General features: G+C 39.8%; 1 protein-coding gene across 2 annotated transcripts in view; it reads right to left on the bottom strand.

The window, feature by feature from the left end:
- The window catches only part of gpc6b (glypican 6b), a 117,941-nt gene that overhangs the window by 73,568 nt on the left and 20,247 nt on the right, over nt 1–24,126 (bottom strand). For both annotated transcript variants that reach the window (XM_023950523.2, XM_023950522.2), the window contains exon 2: nt 21,027–21,185. In XM_023950523.2, coding sequence (XP_023806291.1) covers nt 21,027–21,185 — 159 coding nt within the window. The remainder of the gene's footprint in view (nt 1–21,026; nt 21,186–24,126) is intronic.

Genomic DNA, 24,126 nt, shown 5'->3' on the forward strand with positions numbered 1-24,126 from the left:
TTATTCTGCTGCAGTTCAAATTCCTCATGTCAGTCAGAGGCAGGGTCATTGATTGGTCTGTCAAGCAGTGCCTGTCTGCAGAGAGCTACACTACAGTACAGAACATGACGGCTTGACCTTTCATGTCTCCGTTTCCTTTTGTTAATTTTGGAGAACGGCCTTTGGTGAGTCGCAGTAAAAGGAAAGCATTCAGCATACAGCTGTAGATGATGAATAAAAGAATTTACCTCCGACCTATACACCTCCCTGCCATGTTAATTTATACAATTATAATTAAATGTATGGGTTTTTCACAGCTTATACTTCTAAATGAAAAAACTATATGAATACTTCACTAATCAACATATTTTTCTATTTCCTGAATTGTGGCACAAAATATCAACTTTAAGGGCAAAAAGAAACTTCCATTTAGTGAAAACATTTGTGCACGATATTGTTGAATGAAAGGTTGACAGTGTTCACAAACTGCAATGACTTGTCAAATGTCAGCTTTCTTTTCTATACTAATGATGTGTAAAGTCCACAATTTGGCCTTTTCATATTTATTGTTGTGGCTCCTGCACAACTGTATTGTGTCACTGGTTTGAACAAATAGTTTTTGGTCTAATAATCCTAAAACACACAATGCAAAACAAAATAACACACTGCTAACAAGATTTAAACCTTTTTTATAGACTTTCAAAAAATTTGATAATTTAGGTTGTTTTAAATTATCTTTGCTCAACACCTTTCCAAACAATTCTCAAAATCAGCACAGTTTAGAATTTTGATCTAATTAAGAGCTAGGATCTGGAAATAAAGAATTTATTAGTAAAACGAGTAAAATCCCATAACTCCATACTTTTGGTAATAGAATAACTTGATTTAAGATTAAAAAATAAACTCAAGTTTCACTTAATTTTGGGCTCAATATTATGGATGGTATTTAAAGTTCAATAAATGTTGACAAGTCAGACTGGCATTCATTGTCATTTTTTTTAAAACAATTGTAGATTTATGGTTCAAGAATAAGTGTTAATTTTAGAGTTCATGAAGATTTATTAAGATGGACCATCTTATACTATGATCGTATTCTTATGTTGTTCATATTGTGTTCATATTGAAATTTCCACTGATTCCACTGGTTTTCAACCACTTTATTCAAAATGAACTACAATTGGGTACATGAAAACTCAAAAAAATTCAAACCGTTTGCTTAAAACAAGCAAAAAAATATAACTTTGCATTTGAAGTCCAACAGTTATATTTTTAGCCCATTTTGAATGCCTGTGTGGAAGTCTTTGTTTTATAGATTTTGTTATTTTATTATTAGATGTCCTGAGTAAAAATGACTTTCCGCATGGACAGATCAATTTACTACCTTCTTGTGATTTTCCTCTTAATATAAGGGTACTTTTCCAATTTTTAGGGTACCTCTTTTTACAGTTCAATAGTTGTAAGGACTGCCTCTATGGTCCTCACACATTATAGTACACACTATGTTTTGTGCAATACATCACAAAGCTGTTCTTTTTCTGTTTTGAGTGTGTAAACTTAACATGCATTTACATTCTTTCGGCCATGATTAACACTTATGTTTGGCATCAACCACTGAATCCGTAACAATCATTATATTACATAAAACAAACCTTGGAAATGAGCCACATTAACATTCAGCAGTGTTGTGTTTGTGGCCGGCAGAGCCAAAAATCATTAACAACCCTGACAAGGTCCATCGTGAGCCTCGACAAGTAGGCTCTTATCTGCCAGTTATGTTTTTATTTAGTTTCTCTCATATGCAGAGGGATGAAAACTCAAAGTAACCGAACTACAAAACATCGGCTTCTCTCTTTGAAGAACTTTAAAGAAATGTATTTGATGAGGGTTTTAGATAGATACTAGCAAGTAATGGTGAAGTAGAACATATAAATATTTAATAGCAATAAATAACCTATGTTTAAAGACTATGTTTAAGTATTATACAAAGAGGTGCAGAATGTTTTAAGAAGGGACTGTATGAGCTAACTGGGTAAAGGAGAACAGAAAGTTTGACAGCTGAGCTTCTCCTAGAAAATAAGACTGAAGTTGCAGCATCATAATTTATTCATATTTTTTATTCTTGGCTGTCTAAATGTCTTAATATGTCAGATGTCAATTGGAAAAATGTATATTCAAGGCTAATTAGTGAGCTATATCAAACTGATATGTCTGTTTAACTGCAACATTATGTTCATATGCACAGGACTCGCTTAATTAGCCTAATGAATATCAATTTAAGCCTAAACATTAGAAACAACATTAAGTTCATGCAAATTCATTACCTCTAAAACTTTGGAGGAAAAAAGAAGAAAGACATCTAATCAAGAGAATTTGTAAAAACACAACATCTAAGTTTTGGAAGAGCTAAGAGGCTGTTGTCTACAACACTTAACATTTGAGAAATTAACTTTTATGTCTGACTCTAAAACGGTTCAAGTCCATTTGCATATCCTGAAAAAATTAAGTCAAAGTCAAGTTTTTTTCGTGCTGTTGTCATGAAAGCAAAGTTTGTGCTTATTGAAGTCATTTTTTCACATACTTTAGACATAAGCAATTGAAATATAACACTTAGAAGCCAGGAACAAAAATGTACGTGTATGTTATCTATGTGTTAGATTGTGAAATGTTAAACATGTAGAGGAAGCAAAGGCAGGGAGGCTTTTTAAGACCTCAGAAATTCCCACTAAAGAAATCCTTGCTCATCCAAATTCTTTTTTTGAGATAGAAAGCAGTCTGTTTTGTCTATATCAAAGACCCGCACATTTTTTTGCATGCGGTAACAACTTCCTCTCAATGACTTTTTCATGAATAAAGGCATCGGTAGACATTCCATCAGTTTGTTTGTGTTTCTGCCTCCTCATGATCTTCAAGCATTGCTGCATCTTTTGTAACAGACATGCTTCATGTCAAAGCTGATTTAGAGCCTAAAGCTGCGTTCACACAGAACAGGATTCGCCCGACAAATCGTCAGCCGCCCATCTTTCGCCGCACGGCATATTCTCTGCTCGCCACCTGTCCAAAAATGTGTACATAAGCTTGACGCCCCGGTCGCATGTGCCAGGAGCTACCAGATAATGCTTTTAACCGGATCACTACATTCAACAGTTCGTGTGCTTGTCTCATTTATAATGCATGGAAGACAGGGGTGATGTTGAGAGATCAAGTTTTTTTATTTTGAATAGTCTTTCTAAAATATTTGTAATGATCGTGTTTGGGTTCATGAGATCATTCAGAGACCCTCCCGGTACAGTGAGCTTCACTCTCGCCGCTGTGTCTTCATGACCGCCACTTCCGCGGTCTTACTGTCTGTCTCTGATCGAGTTTGAAGGCTTGCTGTCCTACATTAACCCGAGAGGGAAAAAATAAAAACACCAGAATAAAATTAAGGTGCTTTTTTATTATTGTCTCGATGTAAATAAGAAAAATATCATAAAGTTCAGGAGGCCCAAGCAGGTTACCTCCCCATCTCGCAACGGCTCTCTGTCTGGCTGCCAGCTCACCTCCCAGGAGCCAGCGCAGTGAGCGCAATCAGTCCAGCTCCATGGGCCAAGCAACAGACTTTCTTGGGTGTACCCACCTTCATCCAACTTTGGGCACGTGACATTGTCAGTGTTTTGATCAGCGCTGATTCCCTGATTAGTTAACGCCACTAAAATCTAGCTGCTGCCAGACGGCCGTGCTGCATCTTGCGCCTGTATCATTAACTTAACATTAAAATTAGTTGCCTCTGCTGCACAAATCGAGTTCGGTGTGAATGCAGTTCTAGTCCCAACTGCCCTTAAAGGTGGATACCATTGACTTTACATGAGAACTGGACTGAGTGACCCGTCACAAACAGGAAGTACCTGCTGGTTCCAATGAGCAAAAATCTCACAACTTCTATATAGAAATAAACTGCTATTACTCAGTTGTTCCATTTGTCAGAATAACCATTCTTGCTCTGCTGACGTTTTTTAACATGTTTTGATTTGTCATGGTTTTTTCAGAATTGTTTTTTTTTTTGTAGTGTATTCAAGCTATAAACTGGCCAATCAGATGCCTCAATAAAATAGTATGTGGTCTCATGTCAAGTGTTTGAAACATCTGAAAGATTTTCATTAGGCCGCTTTCAAATGGTAGAGGTGTGACCTTCAAAACAACTCACTCCTGGTTGACAAGAATGGTTGCGAATGAACTGATTTCATTTGGTTATTGCAAGAAGTTGGTCATTTTCTATTACGTCATACTCCCTCATTCCATTTCCCTTCTACAGTCAATGGTGGAGACAGGATGTGCAGGCGGAAAATGGAAAAACCTGAGTGGGACACGTAGATGGCCCTCAAGGTCATGGTCGGCTCGGTGAGATGCAGGCACATTGTGCTGATTTTTCATTATTTCATCCCCCCTCAAACCCTGTGCACTTTCCAAAGGGACCCATTAGTGCTGCTCATGTGTTAAGTATGTACCCCTTGCGCAATCCTTGTGCGCAGCCTAACTCTTAGAATTTAGGTGTGCTATGGGTACTAGCGCATCACATGCACACCCCGTCCATACAGCATCCATGCACGGTTTGTAAGGAACCTGTACATACACCTTACTAATGACTAGAGTTCAACAAAATGAAACCGCACCACAGCAACACTCATGCCATAAGTGTGTGAAACAAATACAAATATGACCACAGACTCAATAATCAAGTGTTCCATTTAAATGATGTCTCTTGTCGTGGTCGCACGCACCTAAAGGGAACTGCAAGACACCTGCACTCCCGTTACGATACAACCGCTCTTGTCTATAACCCTTCACAGGCCCGGACAACCCAAAAACCTGCAGCACTGCAGCAACCGTACAGGTCAACCCCTGTGTGACCAGGGCCTTTACTATGAGTCGTAGAGCAGTTTCTGCAAGTTTACATTTTTGGACCCTTAGCTTTAAATTTTAAAGTCCAATTACTTTTGTTCTTGGTCTTTGTCCTAAGCCTCCTGCTGGTTACTTGATACATAGACATGGTTTCAGTAACCTTAGCCTTTAGATGAGCTTCTTTTCTGAAGCTAAGCTTTAGAGTCTTATGTGTGAGATCCCTAAGAAAAAAATAATGTAACTTTGGATTAAAATAAATATTTAATGAAGATTTTTTTTGTATTTTATTTTCACTTTCAAAATGGACATTAGTTTACTGACTATTTATAACAATTAGTAGCGACTATACCCGAGACCTCCTTGTTTTTTTCCAACATTACCTCTACCATAGAGTTATGTGGGTGGCTGATTCTTACATTAGCCAAGAGTTAAGGTGATGGAAAAGTGAAGAAAGAAATGTGTTTTTTTTAATTGCCTTCCTTTCCCTTTGGTCCTCATTTTCAAACCAAACAAGGTGAACATAAAGTGTCTCTGGTGTCAGAAATAGACGTGGGCTGCCCAGCCTTTTATCTGCCTCTGTATCACTCATCAAAGTCTGTAAAAGGAATGAAACATATACACAAGAGAAAGCCTGTGTAGGTGGAAGTGCTAAGTTAGAAGCTAAATGGGTGGTAAAGGGCATCAAAGTCACTGATCTGATAGCTCTGTATTTTTTTACTTCTTCATATACTGCCTCTTAACATGCTCTCGAACATCAACAGTGTTGTTTCATTATACCTATTGTTTAGTTTTAAGGGTAAAATACAAAAAAAAGTAACTTATCACCAATGACATGTTTTTTTGAAAATAATATTCCTTTTGCTTTTCCTTTTGACAAAAGCTTTTTTTTCAAAGAACAACATTTTCTTAAACTATTATCAGGCCCCGCTTTCACGGTCTGTATTCATACTGAAAATCAAGATCAAGCGAGCTTTTGCCCTTCTACTCCACGGGAGGTTTCTGTCCTCCCTGAGCTCGCCTTAGGACACCTGCGTTACCGTTTGACAGGTGTACCGCCCCAGTCAAACTCCCCACCTGCCACTGTTCCCGGAGCGGGTCACGCCCGGCCTGGAAGCCGGGCGCTTGACACCAGAAGCGAGAGCCCGCTCGGGGCTCGCCTCCCCGCCCCACCGGGTAAGTGAAAAAACGATAAGAGTAGTGGTATTTCACCGGCGGCCGTGAGGGCCTCCCACTTATTCTACACCTCTCATGTCTCTTCACAGTGCCAGACTAGAGTCAAGCTCAACAGGGTCTTCTTTCCCCGCTTATTCTGCCAAGCCCGTTCCCTTGGCTGTGGTTTCGCTAGATAGGAGGTAGGGACAGTGGGAATCTCAATTTTCTGAATTTAGTAGGACTCACAATACCAGTTAAATCAGGCAATATAACATATCTAGGTATTTATTTTTCCCCCAAAATATCAGAACTGGTGCAGCTAAACTACACCCCATTACTGAAAAACATACAGGACGATCTAACACGCTGGACCAACCTGCCTCTGTCCCTTATGGGCAAGGTAGCCACGGTAAAAATGAAAATCTTACCCAAAGTTAATTATCTCTTCTCAATGATTCCCACACAACCGCCATTAAAATGGTTCAAAACATTAGACTCATCCATATCAAGCTTTCTATGGAACAATAAACCTGCAAGAATTAGTCTAAAAACTTTAAAATCTGCAAAAAGCTGTGGAGGATTAGAATTACCTAACTTCCACAATTATTTTCTTGCAAATAGATTACAATACATCTTAAAATGGTTAAAAAATAATCCAGAAACCAACTCATGGTTAGACTTGGAACAGGCGTTATGTGGAAAGATCAACCTGTCAGATCTTCCATTTATTAGCCAAATAGTTAAAAAACAGGATTGTTTCAAAAGTATTAATATAAATGCCACTTTAACAGCCTGGTGGGAATTTCTCAAAATATCAAAATCATCAATTCAACCGTGCAAAATGACACCCATCTGGAACAACCCAGACATCCTCATAAACAAAAAAATTATCCACTTCCCAGCTTGGCAAGCAGGGGGCATAAAACAACTAGAGCACATAATTATTGATAGAAGATTCATAACTCCCCAGGAACTTCAAGACAAACATGGAATAAATAACTTCTTGGAATATCAGCAACTTAAATCAATTATTACTAAAAATTTTAAATACAGAGACAACGATTTAAAGCTACCAGATGTAGATACCACTCTGATCAATTTCTCAATGAATAAAACTCTCTCCAAAATATACAAACTTTTATGTAATTTAGATAACAATATTTCACTTCCGACAACAAAATGGGATGCGGATTTGAGAAAGCTTTTGGTCAGAACTTTGTCTAAACACCTTTAAACTGACAAAAAGTCCAAATCTGCAGCTAATCCATTTCAAAACTCTTCACAGAATTTACTACACTGGACAGAGGATGTTCAAGATGGGTCTCAGCAACTCAGACATTTGTCAGCACTGTGACAGTAATCTACCCGACAATTACATGCACGCACTATGGTTCTGCACGCCTGTCCAGGCTCTCTGGCAGCAGGTATGTGCCGATCTATCAGTCTGGCTTAAGGTTTCAATCACAGCTTCACCGTCACTTTGTGTGCTTGGTGACATGAGTGCCATCGATGTAGAAGTAGGATTAGGCTCTATCATTTTCATAACTCTTTGCATTGCTAAAAAAACTATTTTAATAAATTGGAAAAGCAAGAAAAATATAAATATAAGTCAACACAGAAATCTGCTGCTTGATCATATCAGCTTGGAAAAAATGTCAGCCCAAAGTTCAAGTAACTTTGAAAGAATTCGGTCTCTCTGGTCTCCCATGGCTAACTCCATGACTTAGGGGGTGGGGGGGCCTGGTCGTCGCTGCTCCTTGCCCTTCTGCCGTGGGCCGGGGTGGGGGTCGGGGCCTCCGGTGCCTGGCGGGGGGTGGTGGGGGCTCCGTTGGTCGGGGGGTCGGGTCCGGCGCCTGGGTGGGGCGGGCTGGGGCGCTGCGTGGTCCTCTGGGCTTGGGTGTGGGGGTGCGTGGTGGGGGTGTGGGGTGGTGGTCTGGCTTGGCTTGGGGGGGTGGTCCCTTTGCCTGTGCTGGGGGGGGTTGGCGGGGGGCGCTGCTCGGGGGGGGGGCCCAGCGGCGCTGGATGGGCTTCCCATCTACACCTGGGGCTGGGATCGGCCCTTCCCTGGCTCTGGAGCGGGACGGGACAACCCTCTTGGGGCCCCCGGTCGCTCTGGGTGTCATCCGCCTCGGCTGCGGGGTCTGGGGGGGGGGTGGGGTGGGTGGTCTTGTCGGCCCTGTCCTGTGGGGGGGCATTCTGGGGGAGGGGGGGGGCACTATTGGTACGGGGCAGGGGGGGTTGACGGGTCGGGGTCTCCGCTAAGGCCATCGGCGGTTTCCCCGCCGGTTGGCTGCCTCGGTCCCGTCGAGGCCTGACCAGAGCTCTTCCAGGGCCGGCGTTTGGGGGTGGGGGCCTGGGCTTGCTCCGGGGGGGGGCCGACGCTTTCTGGCTCCTCTCTCTCTGTGTGGGGGGGGTGGTGCTGGGCCTGGGGTGTCGGCGCCTCCGGGGGTGGGGCCCCTGGGCTGGGTGGGCCTGGCCCCCTTGCTGGGGGGGGGGCGGGGGACAGCTGTTTGACCACCGGGGGACAGTCTACCAGCTGTCCCCAACTTACCCCTTTCCTCATATAACCTCATAATAGGGTGAAGGGGTGGGGGGCTTAGCCTGCGATGAGCCTTGGGGGGGGGGGTTTACTAGGCAGTGGCCCCCCTCCTATGGTTGCCGTATGGAGTGGGCCCCCCCGCTTTCGGTTTTATTTGCACCTTAGACATGTAGGGCCCTTGGTAGGGGGGGTGCTTGGACATCACTGCCAGCAAGCAGCGTATGTCCTCCTGGCACCCTACCCGCCAATTTTAACCGCACCTTAGACATTTAGGGCCCCTTGGTGGGGAGGGTGAGGGGACGTCACTGTGAGTAATCAGGAGATGTCCCCTTAGTGCCCTACCTGCCAATTTTAACTGCACCCCCCTTAGTACACGCACCCCTCCCTCCCCCCTCAATATATACATCCCAACATAAACACACACACATGCACACACACAGCCTCTCAAACACACATACACGCACACACATTTTACAAGGAAGGGGGGACCTAGGACCATCTGTCCCCTGCCTCTTCCCTGGTGGGGGGTACGGGCCCCTTTGCAACGGCGGCCGTGTCCCCGGGGTGCCGGCTTCCTGGGCCCGGCGGTGCTCTCTCCGCGCGGTGGGGGGGTTCACATTACATCTGAGCGGGGGGTGTTCGTGTCCCTGAGGGGTGGGTTCTGGTCCTTGCTCCTGAGTGCTGGGCCCCGCCAAATTTCCAACTGTGGCCGAGCCTGGTCGGGCCATATTTACAACACCCCTTGTGGGCCCTCTTTTTTCCCCGGGGTTCCCCCTCCTGGGCGGGGGCGGCGGGCCCCTGCCTTGCTCCTCCCTGGACCAACCGTGGGCCGGGCGGATGGCTGCCTGGAGTGCGGAGCGGGTCTCCCTTGTGGGGTCCTGGTTCGTACCTAGGGTTGGGGCGGGGGGATGCCCGGAACTCCTGGGTGGTGGTGGGGTGCTCGTCTGGGGCTGTGGGCGTCCTTCTCCGGTGGGGCCCTGCGTTGGGTTCTCCCGGCGCGGCGGGGGGGCTGCTCTCCTGGTTGGGCTGGGGCGGTGCTCTCTTTCCCTCCGTGCTTCCCTGCTCTCTGGCTCTGGGGGCCTTGCGGCGGTCCTGCTGGCCCTGGCCTGGGTGGTGGGCTTGGTCGCCCGGGTGGCGGTTGTTCCCTGCCTGTTCCCGTGTGGCTTTGGGGGGATTCTGGCTGCCGCTGCTGCTGCGGTGGGGGTCTTGGGGTGGGGATGGCTGGACACTCTCCCTCCTTCTTTTCACGTTCCACCATCCATTTTAGAAGAACATAAACACTCACCTGAGCACAGGTGTTAGCTCAACAGTTTGCATGACTGAATGACTGAAATATTTCACACTAGTTGGTTTTAAGGCATAAGTATGCGTGTGAACACTATCTGTTTTGTGTACATGTCGACAGGTGGACATTTTTGCAGCTAGCAGGTGTGTTTATAACATTTGAGTGTGTGTGTGGACAGGCTCCGCCCTTTTTGTACTACATTTGAACCTTACCATAATGATTAACAACCAGTAAACTTGTTGCTTTATGCTGCTTCATGGTCCTACCCCCCTCCCCTCCTATTATCACCCTCCTACCCCCCCTCTCTCTAACGTCCCTCTCTCTTCTTCCCCTCTTTCCTTTTCCGTCCGGTCCAACACCAAAGGTTTTCAGACATGATTGAAATTAATAAAGTTTGGCCTCAACTACAAAAGGGGTTTATTCAGACATACCTTTGGTTTGTCTGAAGATTAATAACCCCTCTTGTTAAAGTAAAATATGTCCAACACAAGAGGCCCTCAGCTCTCATCTGTCTGCCCAGCTGTTGGACAGGACAAGTTTTAAAAAAAAACAAAAAAAAAAAACAACTATTATCAGAAATTTAATTTGTGACATAAAACAAAACTTTCTTGGAGTGTACTGACACTCTGAAGGAATAGGAATGTCCCAATCCAATCGTGTAATCAAAAATGGACCCCGATTGTGTAGTTTTAGACTCAATCAAAATCAGATGTTGCAATCACCTAAGGGATTGAATATTTATTTGTCATTATTACGATCTAAGAGCTATATTTTTTTAACCCACTCTACTAAAAGTCTGCATATCATGAACAGATCATGACTTTGTGTTGCTGTAAACTGCAGCAGAATATGGCACCAGTTTGTGCAGGAGGTGCACAGAAACAGTTCGGTAGAGTTAGCAAGATATTTGTACGGATTCAATAACTTATTTAAATAAACATTTAAAACGGACAGGAAGTAACTCTTTCATTTTGCCCTAAATAAAACAAAGACCAGTAAGGACAATTTAAAATATCAGATTTTTGTTTTATTGAGAATCAGCGGTATTGGCAAACAAGATATTGTAAAAATCAGCTTGTATTAGATGTTAAAATGTTCAGTCAGTCTCGCAGTTTTTGTTGTCATGAGCCATGTACTACTTAGTTTTTGCTTGGGATGGGTACCGTACCCAAACTTTGTGCCACGTTACCATATAAAAATGCTGGTTGTGGTGCTCTTTAGTGGGCTCCAGATAAGAACGAGTGACACTTGAGATGTATCGCGATACAATATCGTGAAAAAAGTATTGGACTATTGCCAATACACACCCCTATTAAGAATGGCTGTCTCCTTGCTGCCAGACAGCTGCCAAGGGACTGTCTACACAAAGTGCAAGCTCCAGAAAAAGGATTCAAAAAATATGTATCAATAATGTCTTAAAGACAACCAAAACAAAAAAAATGGTTACATTTGATATAAGCTAGTCGTGAATACTTATCATTATATTCATGTTTCATCAAGGTCTTTGAAGAAAGTCATATACAATTTTTGGGACTTTTTTTGAAATCACATATGAATAAAAGAATGTTCAATAGTCCTAAAGATCCTAACACTACAGTCACCAAACTTTCTGACATGACTAATTATCACCTTTTTTTACTAGTTAACAGTTAACTATTGTTTTTAGTTGATAGTTGCACTATTATTGCTTGATTGTTGAAATTACTTCAAACCTGGATCGGTTTATTTAGCATTTTATCACTTTTTTATGTATTAATATATTTCAGGATTTGGTATTGACAGATTCTCAAAAGAAAATTACACAGTATTAGATCTGGGCGAAAAAAAACGATAGGGACATCCCTACCCAAACCCAAATTTGAAAGTTGTGGGAAATTATTTTGTGCAATTTAATATATTTTACAATAAAAAGGCACATACAGAGTCAATATTAATTCCCATTACCTTGGTGCTTCAATTGGTGTGCTTTTTTTTCAAATTTGTTTCATTTTACGAATTTTACAACACAATTGACACATTTAACATGAGTTTTTAGAAATTGTGATCTCGTTGCAGACATTTAGGGAAGTTTACACACAAAACTAAATGCTTTGGTCTACATTTTGCAACAAACTGATAAACTTCTACACAGTAACTGACTTTACCACATGTGATTTTTTTTGTTTTTTTGACAATGTATTGTTTATTCTTTTAAAATAACTTTTTTTTCTTCATATCTGTGGGTCTCAACAGTACGAAAAGAATTACACTTTATGCTTTTAAATCCATTCCACCCTCCTCAGTGTCCTTACTTTTGAAACTGAACTGTAGGTTTTGGTAAGTTTATATGTTCTATATTAGTTTATATTTGCCCTTATATGTTTCTCTTTTCATTTTGTATTTTTCTTCAGTCAGTATGTTCAGTTGGTTGTTATTCCATTATTCCACCTTAGATTCAGTGTTTGGTGAGTTTCCCTGCCTCTGCAGACCCTAGGCTACAGACCTGTGATTTTCATTATTAAAGTTGTTTTGTTTTTCTGACTTCTTCCCTCTTGCGACTCGCAGTTGGGTCAAACTGTTTTATAAAATGTGGACATATTTTGCTAAACCTTTGGATGAGATATCAAAAGTACTTTATCTCTTCCCCCCCTCAACATCCAGTTTAAGTAAATGTGTTCATGCTTTTTGCTCATTTCAGCAGGGGGTCCTTGTTAGTTTGACCTCTGGTACACTTGAAAAGCTTTAAGATATTGAGAGGAAAAACTCAAGGTAATAAAATTCCCTCCTCTCTGCTTACAGGTGGATTCTCCACTGTTGTTTTTCTAAAAATAAATTACAAAAAAAAGAAACATTTTTAGTCATCACAATAAAATGATCACTGTAAACACTGCAAGTTATAGAAACCAAGCGATAAATGTCTCAATTTCTTTAAAATTGAAAGAATCTTGCTGTGTAGACCTGCACAGTAATTCGTAAATGTATTGTTAACGCTATGTCAAGCTGTGCAATAAACTTATCGCAAAAGATGGCAACATTTGCGATAAATGGTTACCTCAAATGTGTTAAAACAATTTTATGGCAGCTTGAATAATTTAACGAATCAAAAAAATCCAGTTAGGCATCGACCAATCGGATGGACCCCTTTACATTGTTGACTAAGCGGATGGAGTCCTTTTATGTTAGATGTTTGCCTCCAATGTAGACTACGGTCATTTGGAGTGTAATTTTAGTTAAGTTGACTCTTATTTTAAACCAAACTGTTGCAGTGAAATGGAAATTATGTTTTTGGTGATAACTAATATCCCAAATCGCAAGTTTTTTCTCATATCGTGCAGCCCTGTTGCTGTGGGCTGGAACAAGTTTCATGAACTTATTTTTCCAAAAGAGGCTGCTTCATTGTCCTACTACTATCTGACTTCTTTAGCAATTCCTTTTGATCCAAAATGTAAAAAGTTTCAAATTGAAAATATAGATTGAAATAAGAGTTTCTCTTTAGAATCAATCAGACTGTAAAACAGTTTTCAGTTTACCGTCATTTCCGGATTATAAGTCGCTACTTTTGTCACATGCTTTCAACCCTGCAGCTTATTCAATGGTGCGGCTGATTTCTTTTTTTGCTTTTTTTCTAACGACCGCTAGGGGCGCTCGAGCAGAAAGGGTAAGAGTGAGACAGGGGGGAATATGGAATATGTGTCAAGGAAGAAGCAAGTTTAAAGTTAAATCCCGGCTTTGTGAATGGATAGCACGAACAGACCCTCATCATGGAAAAGTCAAGAAGAAATGCATATGATGCAGCTTTCAAGTTTAAGCAATCGTTTAAAGCAGTGTGAAAAAATCCACCATCACCAACGGGCTTGGAAAAGTCGGTCTGCTGCTAGACTGAGAGGACAGCGCACGCTCAGGAGTGAATTTGCCTCAGGATGAGAGTGACACTGACAGCGACAACAAAGGAGACACTGAAAGAGTGTGTGGCGAAGAATATCTGACGCCATTCCAATCCGACACTGAGGAGGAAGACTTCCATGGTTTCAGTGCACAGGAGGAAGATGAAGAAAGCTCTTAGTGACTTTTACGTTTATGTTTTTTAAAACAGCCCTGTTAGTGCTGAGTTACGGTGTGTCAATGAACCATCTCGTACTCTGAGGACCTCAGGGGCCGGCCTCCTGTTGATTCCCAGAGTCAGAACTAAACAAGGGGAATCAGCGTTTCAATATTCTGCAGCTAAAATCTGGAACAGCCTCCCTGAAGTCGTAAGACAGGCCTCTTCTGTGTTCATGTTCAAATCTAGACTTAAAACATTTCTGTTTAGCCGTGTATATGACTGAAAGGTCCTATCTGCACTTTTCTTTCCTTTCCTTGCTTTATTTTTAAATCAATTTTCAATTTTTTTCTTTTCTTTTAAAGTAAATTTTACATTGATTATTTTTATGATGTATTGGGATTTTAATGCATTTTTCTGTTTTGTGAAGCACCTTGAATTACTTTGTGTACGAATTGTGCTATACAAATAAATTTGCCTCGTCTTGCCTTGCCTGATTGCCTACTGTATCTGAATAAAGACAGCCCTGTACACGATCATAGCAGTTATCTTCAGCCTTTAAAAACCATGCACACCAACAATTTGACATTCTGAGATTTAAAAAAAAGCATTTTCCTTGGAGAATTCCGTTTTCTGAGAGAGTTAGCCTTCACCGTGCTTCACAGTTCCAGATTAATGGAATCAGACAAGCCACCATAAAGACAATAAGAACACTTGAAATGCCAGGCATGGAGTTAGATTTGGAGGCAATATCAAGAAACTGTTTTATTCCAGCCCAAAGCTAATTGGTATACTTGTGTGTATGTGTATATTTTGGACAAACAATAATAGCTACTTTCAATAAAAAACGGCTTTTGTTGTCTTACTTTTTTTTTTTTACTTTCTTCATAAATAACTGTACAGAAAAACACATTTCTATCATTCCTGGGTGATGTTTTTTCATAGTAATTTACATCAACAGGGGGCTGAAGTTGCACCTAGTCCCACCCACAACTCAGATGTGAATTTCTAATGAACCACTGCCGCTCTGCAGAAACTATGTCTTGGAAAATGACAGATTTTTTTAATATGTTTTATTTTAGCTAAAAATATCATCATAATTAAAAGTTCACTGGGAACCCTTTTAAATTAAATCAAAAGATGATCTTAGTGTTACTTAAAAAGTCCCACACTCTATCTCAGGGAATTTTAAAAAGTTGTTTTTGAGTTGGATTTTTGTGATAAAAAGAAACACCAAGTTCTTGAAGGGCTGTTGGATCTAAGATTGCCTTAAGTGTATACATGTTTGCTCTCTAGTCATTGTGTGTTGTGTTCTTGTAAGGTGTGCAGAGACCGCATGCTTTTTATTTGGATCAAAGCTGCAAATATGAAAGCAGTTGAGGTGACCACATGCATTGAAGCCCTGAAATGTATCAGGTATTACCTGTAAGTGTTTGCACTTTAAAATAGTCACCTGTCTCACTACTTAAAGTCATGGAAAAGCATCTATAGCTACAACAGTTATGACAAATTATGACAAACCCAGCATGTGTAAAGTTTGAAACATTGTAACCCCAAAACACCTCGATCACAGCAAGATTTACCTGTTTGTTTGTTTTTTCCATAAATAACTGTCACTATTGTGTAAATTATTGTTTGCAGTTATTTTGTAGAAACTGAATGTCTTGAAGACGACAATCGGGCAAGGACGCACATTCTTAGTCAAACTCCAAATATGGCAGCACTCTGAATGAGGGGCTGCAGTGGTTATTACTCTCATCTCACAGTGAGAAGGTCCTGGTTTGAATCCAGGGTGGAACCTTTCTGTGTTTGCATCTTCCCACAGTTAAAACAATCACAGTTGACCATTTAACACCGGAGATGCCGCTGGAAACACCGGTGTATTACTGTAACTCTTTAACACAATTAACACAATTCCAACAAATTTTAATAAAGAAAAAGCATCATTGCAGGAAAATGTAACACTTTATGTATGTTTATACTATATACTTTGCGTAAGTAAAGTGTTGTATATACTGGCACTTTTGTCCACTTAAGAATCCGCTGGAATTTTATTAATTGCATAAATGGCAGTTCAAAGAATATCAACACTGGAGCCAAAGCTCAGCTGTAAATGGATTATTAATTGACATTTCTTAATTGTTCCTAGATGTGCAAGTGAAAGTGTGTGTGATTGTGTGACCCTACAACATACTGGTGGCCTGTTCACGTTGTACTCCACCTTCACTCTGGGTTTGCCCCAGCATCCCTGTGACCCCGAAAGGGATTTAGCAGGTTCTAAAGATGGATGGATGAACTACATCCTAAATGCTTTGCTAATTTATTAGCACATGTAGGGTTAAAAATGTAAACTTGTATTTGTAAAATTGTAATTTTTAGGTTTCACTAATACTGTGAATCAGTGACGTGCAGTCAGGAGAGGCAGGTGAGGCTGTGCCTCACCTGTCATTATGGGAAGAAAAGAGAAACAATAAATTCAATTATTATATTTAATCAGTAATTTGTGCCTTGCAGTCATTTTCCATTTAAATGTACCATTTTTGTTTTTTTTTTCTTTTCAAAATCGCTGAATTCCCGCATTTGCCGTTCAGATACTAAAAAGTGACGTGCGATGAGGCACCAGCCCGCTGAGCCTCACCTTGGATTGCGCAATACCTATGCAGTCAGACGGTACTGCTGTCTGTCTGTATGTCGGTTCAATCACTTGTACTATATGAGCTGCGTTTACATAATTTAGCCGATGTGTATGATGTACAGTGTTTGCTTTTATAAATAACTGTATGTGAGGGACGTGTTTCTTGTGCTGAGCGCTAAACGCTGGCAAAAAAGCTGCTGGGTGAGGCCAGACATTCTCGTGCCTCATGTTAGGGGGCGCCGGTGAGCCCTGAGATTATGACGCTAAAAAACAATAGAATAAGTGATAGCAAGCGGCAAGTCATTTTCTTCAAAAGGAGCAGCGTATGGACTTTATTTGCAAGTAAAGGTAAGACGATAATAACGTTTGTCCATTTTTCTATGCTGCAGTTTGTATATGAAAAAAAAACACGTTGAAATGATGTTTTAAACAAAACACGTTAACTGTTGTCAATTAAATGGTGAATAAGTTACTCAGTATGGTTCATATGTTGGTAAATCTGACTGACGTCAGTGCCTCACCAGCCATTAACCTCACCTCACGTCACTGCTGTGAATGCATCTAAAACGGACTCTATATACTCTAGATCTTTATTGGTTAGTGGTAGCTCCACCACAACTGATGCGCTCCATCTGTATTTTTTTCTGCAAAAGTAAATTTTCTAGATGTTGTTACTCGAAGAACTCACAAACTACACAGTGGCAGTAAGACACACAGTCTTTCAGTGCATTTCAGTTTATTTATTTAGCAGCAGTCGAAACCAAAAACCACCTTAGGGGATTTTTTTCCCCCCCCAAACTGAGCACACACTTGGAAACTGTATCAAAGATGGTGTTGTGCGTATGCTGTCCATAGATAAACTTCCATTCTTTAAAAGACTAAAACACAAGCGGCATGAAGATGCAGCATAGTGGAACTTGACTAGACTTTGGCTTTATTTTGGACTTAATAATTTGGTTAAAAGAAATACTAAATGTCACTACAAACATAAATCCACATGCATTTGAAAGATAAAATTGCCTTAGATTGTCAGAATCAAAGCACAAGAAAGCATTCTGGAAATAAATGCATTACGATGTGTCAATAGTAGCCAACTTACAGTGAATTGTGCTACATTAATTAATTGGTAAAGACATCGCATTGCTACTTATTTAGTCTATAAATTGGTACATCATATATCAATATGCTCCAAGGGAAATGTCACCAAAATAAATGACTGCAATCGAAAAATATTTATGAATTTGAATAAGCTCTGTTTCAGTTCAGATTTATTCCATCAACTGATAACACAAAGCGAAAAAGAAGCGGGTGTGAATGGCTTTTGTTATAACTCAGCAGCGACAAATATGGTCCATGCAAGCACAGATAGGGGAGGCGGGGGGAGGTCATCAGGCAGCGTGTGAATGCATGAAGATGTTGTGCCGGATTTTGCAAACATTGACAGAACAACAGGCTTTGCTTGTAGCTGAACCATTTCAGACTTGGCAGAGGTGGCTGAGGTTAGGCAGTAATAAAGTCAGACTGGGAGGCAGCAGCTTAAGTTTGGACAAGGACCTATGTAAGCTGGACTTCAGGGTACTGCAGAGGGCACTAACTGTGAAATTTTGACTCGACAAAATCTTGAGTTCATCCAGCACAAAAGGTATGAAGCACTGAGGCATCCCTTATATTTTAATAAATTTTGTAAGAAAAAATTCTTGGAAATGTCATCTTCCAATTAAGGGGACCTTTGAACCATTGTGCTCTTTATTTATATATATCTGTTACTATCTGTAAATGCCATCAGTTTAATTCACTTCATTTTGTTTGCGACATTTACCTTTTTTCGGTAAAACACATTTTCCACTGCTCCAGAGCAGCAGTTCACAACTTTATTCCACTCATGTAAACCAGCATTTTAAAAAAAATAACAGTGTACTCTAAGGATCTGTGGACATTTGGTGGGTGAAGTGCATTTCGGGGGGTCACTCTTTTTTAATAGCTCCAGCTATTCTTCAGTTAAATTAAAGAAATTAGTCTGTTACTTAAGTTCTTCCTTGTGTTATTAGAATGGATGTATTAACAATTATGAGTTTAACCCGGGTTTGAGGTGTTTACACCTAATGGCAGCTAACATAAAGAAACAAATCCATTTTTTTCTTAAAGTTTAGCCAGACTTGAAGTCCCACTCTGATCCTCTTTTGAACTACTTTAAATCGTTCCCAGTGCTCTTGTAATGATTATTTTTAGCACAGAAAAAAAACAAAAAAAACAACAAAACTGTATTGTTTTCAATGACATTGCATTCCCACCCCCCTTCCGATCACCCATAAATGAGCTATCATGCTCTCCTGTTAGCTTACAGCCCCTTACACCCATAATCTAACATTACTGGTGCAACAAATATAGCAAGTAAAATTGAAGCGTATTTTCTATGTCAAAAAAACACTCTTTTTCAAACTGTACTTTTTCATATGTTCCCAACTCACAACAATTTGAATAAAGAAATACTCAGATATACAAACGTAAGCTTAATGTTCTTTATATGTCCTCTATCATTACAAAAATGCCACAAGAATAAAAGCACCAAAAACAACATTTTCATAGGAATGGGTCTGTTCTTCTTTTTAAAATTTGGATTATTTTTTACTTCATAAAATCTCTGTGCAAACCTTTTTATATACAACTCTGATATTGAGTTGTATACAGGTACAAGGCCTTTGTTTGCAAATAGGGTATTGTATTTTACCGCTATCGTAATAATATTTGATTTAAATATTTTTTTGGCAGCAGCTGTTTCCGCTTATTTAATGCTAATAAACAACTCAGTTAAAGTCATTAAGTACGTTGAAATTCTAATAAAAAATAAATCCATTGTCTTTGTTTTCTAAATGTTGGCTCCTAGCCCCCACTGGCAAATGTTATAATGAGAGGAAGGATAAAGAACATTTTTTTAATAAAAGGAAACAAACAAAAAAAAAGATACGTGCATTCAATCAACCTTTCCTACAGTAAATAACGGACAAAGAAACCCTCAACTACCCAGCTTTTACTGCAACTACATGAAGATTGACCTAAAAAAGCATACAGCTGTCACACAAAACATGTAAAAATATGCTGTAAAGCAGTGTTTTTCAACCAGTGTGCCGCGGCACACTAGTGTGCCGTGGGAGATGGTCAAGTGCGCCGTGGAGAAATTGCCCTCATTAACTGATCTAAAAACATTTTCCATCTCCAGGAAATCAGCTCTTTGTTCATCCAAACAGGCCCTGATAAAACACTGAGTAGTTAAGAATATAAAAGATCTTAAAATTACTTTTTCTTTGTGTTTATTTAATTCTATTAAAGACATTTTGATAAAAATCACGGTACCGCGATTTAGCTGCAGCTATAACTGTGTAAGGACAAGTCCCGCCCCTTAAACTGTCTCCGCCAATCATTCTTGAAGGCTTAATCACATGTCATCAGTCTGACCAATCAGAAGTGCTTAAAGTCTTCACTTCCTTGTTCTTAATTCTGCTGATAAAGTCGCTCAGTTCTAACAAATATACCAGCTAAAGACGACCTTTAGCTGGTGGTTCATCTCTTAGAAAAAAACAGCCGCAACTTCCTGCTTTTTCTGCCACAATTATCACAAAAATTCACGTGAGATTGCGGGGGGGGGGGGCGCTGTCGATCAATACAGACCATGAATTTCTGATTTTTATTTTTTTTTTGGATGCTGGTGTGCCGCGGGATTTTTTTTCAGGGTTAAAGTGTGCCGTGGCTCAAAAAACGTTGAAAAACACTGCTGTAAAGCACTAATTATCCATCATTTCATCAAAGAAAAAATTGCAGAAAAAATCAAAGATGTCAGAATATTACAGTTCTAAAAAGTGAAACTTTTAAAAGTTTTGTTTTTCATTAAGATATCTGGATACAAAGAGAACAAGAAAGTTAGAGATGCTGACAGCTGGGTATGCCTCACAAGGTCTCCCTCCATCACCCTTTGCTATTATTCACGGTGATAACTGCTGCCTCCCACACAGTCCAAAAGGTAAAGGAGGGATTAATTTGTCTCATTAAAATGTAACTAAAAAGCACCAATCCCCACAGAGAGGGACACCAATAGGGACAAGTTTGCTTCAGTAATGAGCAAATCTCCACCCATAGAAAAGCTCATTAAAACTGTCTGTGGTAAAAACAGTCACAATGGGGTTAAAGCAACATCACAAAAAACAACAAATCCACCAAACCGCTTTAATAATGTAGAGTCTAGCTCCATATTTCTGTTTGAGCTGTCAGTCTGTTGTGCAAGAAGCCATGTTTACCTAATCCAACAAGAGGTTTCTCCACACCAAGACATTTTAATGAAATTTTCGCATTTCGTCTCCTCTTGAGGGGGAACCGCTGAGGACCTTCAGTCAGCGCTTTCAAATTAAGACTTAGCCTGTACGTGCACTGAGTTTTTTATTTTTCCTTTTTTGCAGCATACTGCACACAGCAAACTCACTCAAAACACATTAAGATAAATCAAATTTAAAAGCACGGGCAGATGATTATAATAAAAAAAAAGACTTACCATCAAATCTTTCATGTCTGGAGACAAATGTGGTCCTCAGTGTTTCAGTTGTTTCTTCCAGCAGATGATCAAAATCCAGTTTGCTCTGTTGGCCAAATGCGTCCTCCATTTCCTGGGTGCAGCATGTGTTCCCCTGAGGACACACACGCAGATGAGGTCCTGCCAAATATAAAGAGAACAAGTCATTTCAGCGTTTTGTTAAACCAACTGCATTTATGGACAGAGAGTAAATGTGTAGAATCAAGAGTCAACTTTTCGACTAGGAGCCAACATATTCTCATATTATTGGATTACACACTCACTGGCCACTTCATTAGACACACCTGTCCTACTGCTCGTTAATGTAAATGTCTAAACAGCCAAATCAAGGTCTACAGAAGAGAATCTCTGAACCACTACACATCCAACCGTGAGGCAGATGGGCTACAGCAGCCAATACCACACCGGGTGCCACTTCTAAGAACAGGAAACTGAGACTACAATTCCCACAGGCTCACCAAAACTGGACATTAGAATACTTCAAAAACGTGGTCTGGTCTGATGAGTCTCAATTTCTGCTGCAACATTTGGATGATGGGGTCGGAGATTGGTGTCAACAACATGAAAGCATGGATCCGTCATGCCTTGTATCAACAGTTCAGGGTGCTGGTGGTATTGTGGTGTGGGGGATATTTTCTTGGCACACTTTGGGCCCCATAGCACAAAATGAGCATGGTTACAACACCACAGCCTACAAGTATGTTTGCTGACCATGACCATAAAAGGATTCACATAAATGACAATAAGTTCACTGGACTCATGACCTAAACAGTCACCAGATCTCAACCCAATAGAGCACCTTTGGGATGTGGTGGAATGGGAGATTGGCATAATGGATGTGCAGCCGACAAATCTGCAGCAACTGTGTGATGCTGTCATGTCAATATGGACCAAACTCTCTAAGGAATGTTTTACTAAAGGCGCCCTTTTGTATGATCAATCATTCAACCCGATACTAGCAAGGTGTCCCTTTCTGAATGAAAGGAGGACTTTCCACAATTTTCTTATAGTTAACAGCATTTCATTCTATTGCTCTTTTTTGTCACATTTTATGTTTTCCTAAAATATACAGGTATTTTAATGAAAAAAGTCAAAGTCTTACAATTTTAAGTAAATTAAATACTGACCAGAGTCTTGGTTCATAAATACTAAGAGTAATTCTGTGAGACGTTTTATTTAGTTTAACAGAAACTTGACTTGAAAATTATCAAAAAGTACATTTTAATCATTTAATGAATTCTAGAAACTAAACTCATTTTTTTCCTAAACAGTGAAACCAGCATGACTGAGATTCTTGATAATTTCTCAAATCCTTTATCCCGATTTCCTTTTAGTTTCCTCTTAAAACACAAGTTGGACTTGTTCTAGAAATAACCCTGCAAGTCAAGAGAAATAGATGTGTGAGTAAAAAGGAGAGATGTATAACTTGCAGGGAGCATGGAGGCGAAGAAGGTGTAGGAGGCTAAGCACCTAGGCTCAACTATTTAAGGGTGAAAGGGTGAAGCAGGTGTGGGAAAGAAGCCAAATTATTTGTGACAAAGGCAAGCCATGAAGGGTCAAAGACGACTTCATAGGAAGCTAGGGATGTTTGATTAAAGATCTATCAGTGAGGAAGAGAGGAGGCTTACAGTATAGCCACATGTGTCAAGGCTAAAATGTTGAGGTACTATTTTAAAGTGGATATAAAGACTGTAATAAAACTGATTTTACCGAACGCCAGACAAGGAAATAGGAATGGTTTGAAAAAGTGAAAAAAGCAGTTAGTCCAGTTCATGGAGTATTATTGTATTAAGCTCAAAATCAAAAGCAAAAAAAAAAAAAAAAAAAAAAGTAAGAGCCTACTAGGCTGCCACTAAGATTATTTTAGTTGTAAAGTTGAACAACTGTATTTCATACTACAGTGAACAAGGAGCACAATCGTTTTTGAACAAGGTTTAATTTGCAAGTAAGTGGGTTCCCTTTAAGACTACGGTTACCGTACATTTCCCAAAATGCCACTGTGCTACGACCTAAATGCAGGTTTTTCAGCTTCATTTTGAAAATAAAAAAAACATTTCTTGTTTTGACTTTTTTTTTAAATTATGAGACACAAATGCTTCCATACATTTGGATTATATCAAATGTGAAGAGGTTTGTGCTCTAGCAGGTGTAGTTTGGTGAATTTAAAAAAAATTGACAGGAAAAATGTTTTTTTCTCAGACAGTCTGCTGTCTAGTTAAAACTAAATGTGTAGTTTTAAGGCTAATTAAGGCTTGCTACTTGAGTAAAGATATTGTAACCATGAGAAATAAAGCAGAGAAGGGGATAACACCCTTTAAAAATATAGAAACTTGACAATAAATTAAAATTATTTAATTATTTTTATTTAAAAAAAACGTTTAATAAGGTAAATCTTTGTGCAAAATGTGGCTTATTTAACATGGGAATGAATGGGAAATTGAAAGCTTTCAGTGGTCATTTGAAGAGCTGCAAAAGTCAGATAGCTTCAAACACAGATGGCATCTTTTTAAAAATACATTTTGGGGGCAAATATCATACTTTGTATTAATAGTCTTAAATTACATAATTAATTGCACTGATGAAATATTCAAGTTAATTAAAACTTTATGAGGAATATAATTTCCTTTCCACGAGCCAGCCTCTTTAAGAGGCACGGATAAATTCAACTCAGTCCGTGAAAGGGTTTCATAAACATTTGTTTTGTTATATTATCTTTAGAAATGCCGTTTGCGTTCCTGCAGATCAAAACAAGAAGAAACATATCAATCTGTGGGAAAATGCCTTTGTATTTTGAGGTTTTAGCTGTATGTCACAATCACAGCGTGGGTTGTTGTGGTCGTTATTACATAAGGCGGAAAAAGATGTGGTTAAATCATTTCCATTGTTACATATTCTGAGGTTAGCATTGGCAATGAACTTTTAAATTTCAAGCATGGTATCACATTTCCTCTATGGGCAGAGTAGATACAGATGTTGGTTTTGCAAAATCAAAAAGACAATCAAAGTTTTTGTCAACTTTAAAGATTTGTATGTAGTAGAAGTTCTTCTAACAGAGCTAAAG

Source organism: Oryzias latipes, chromosome 21 (assembly GCF_053564925.1).
Source record: "Oryzias latipes strain Hd-rR chromosome 21, Olatipes_Hd-rR_3.1".
NCBI lineage: Eukaryota > Metazoa > Chordata > Actinopteri > Beloniformes > Adrianichthyidae > Oryzias > Oryzias latipes.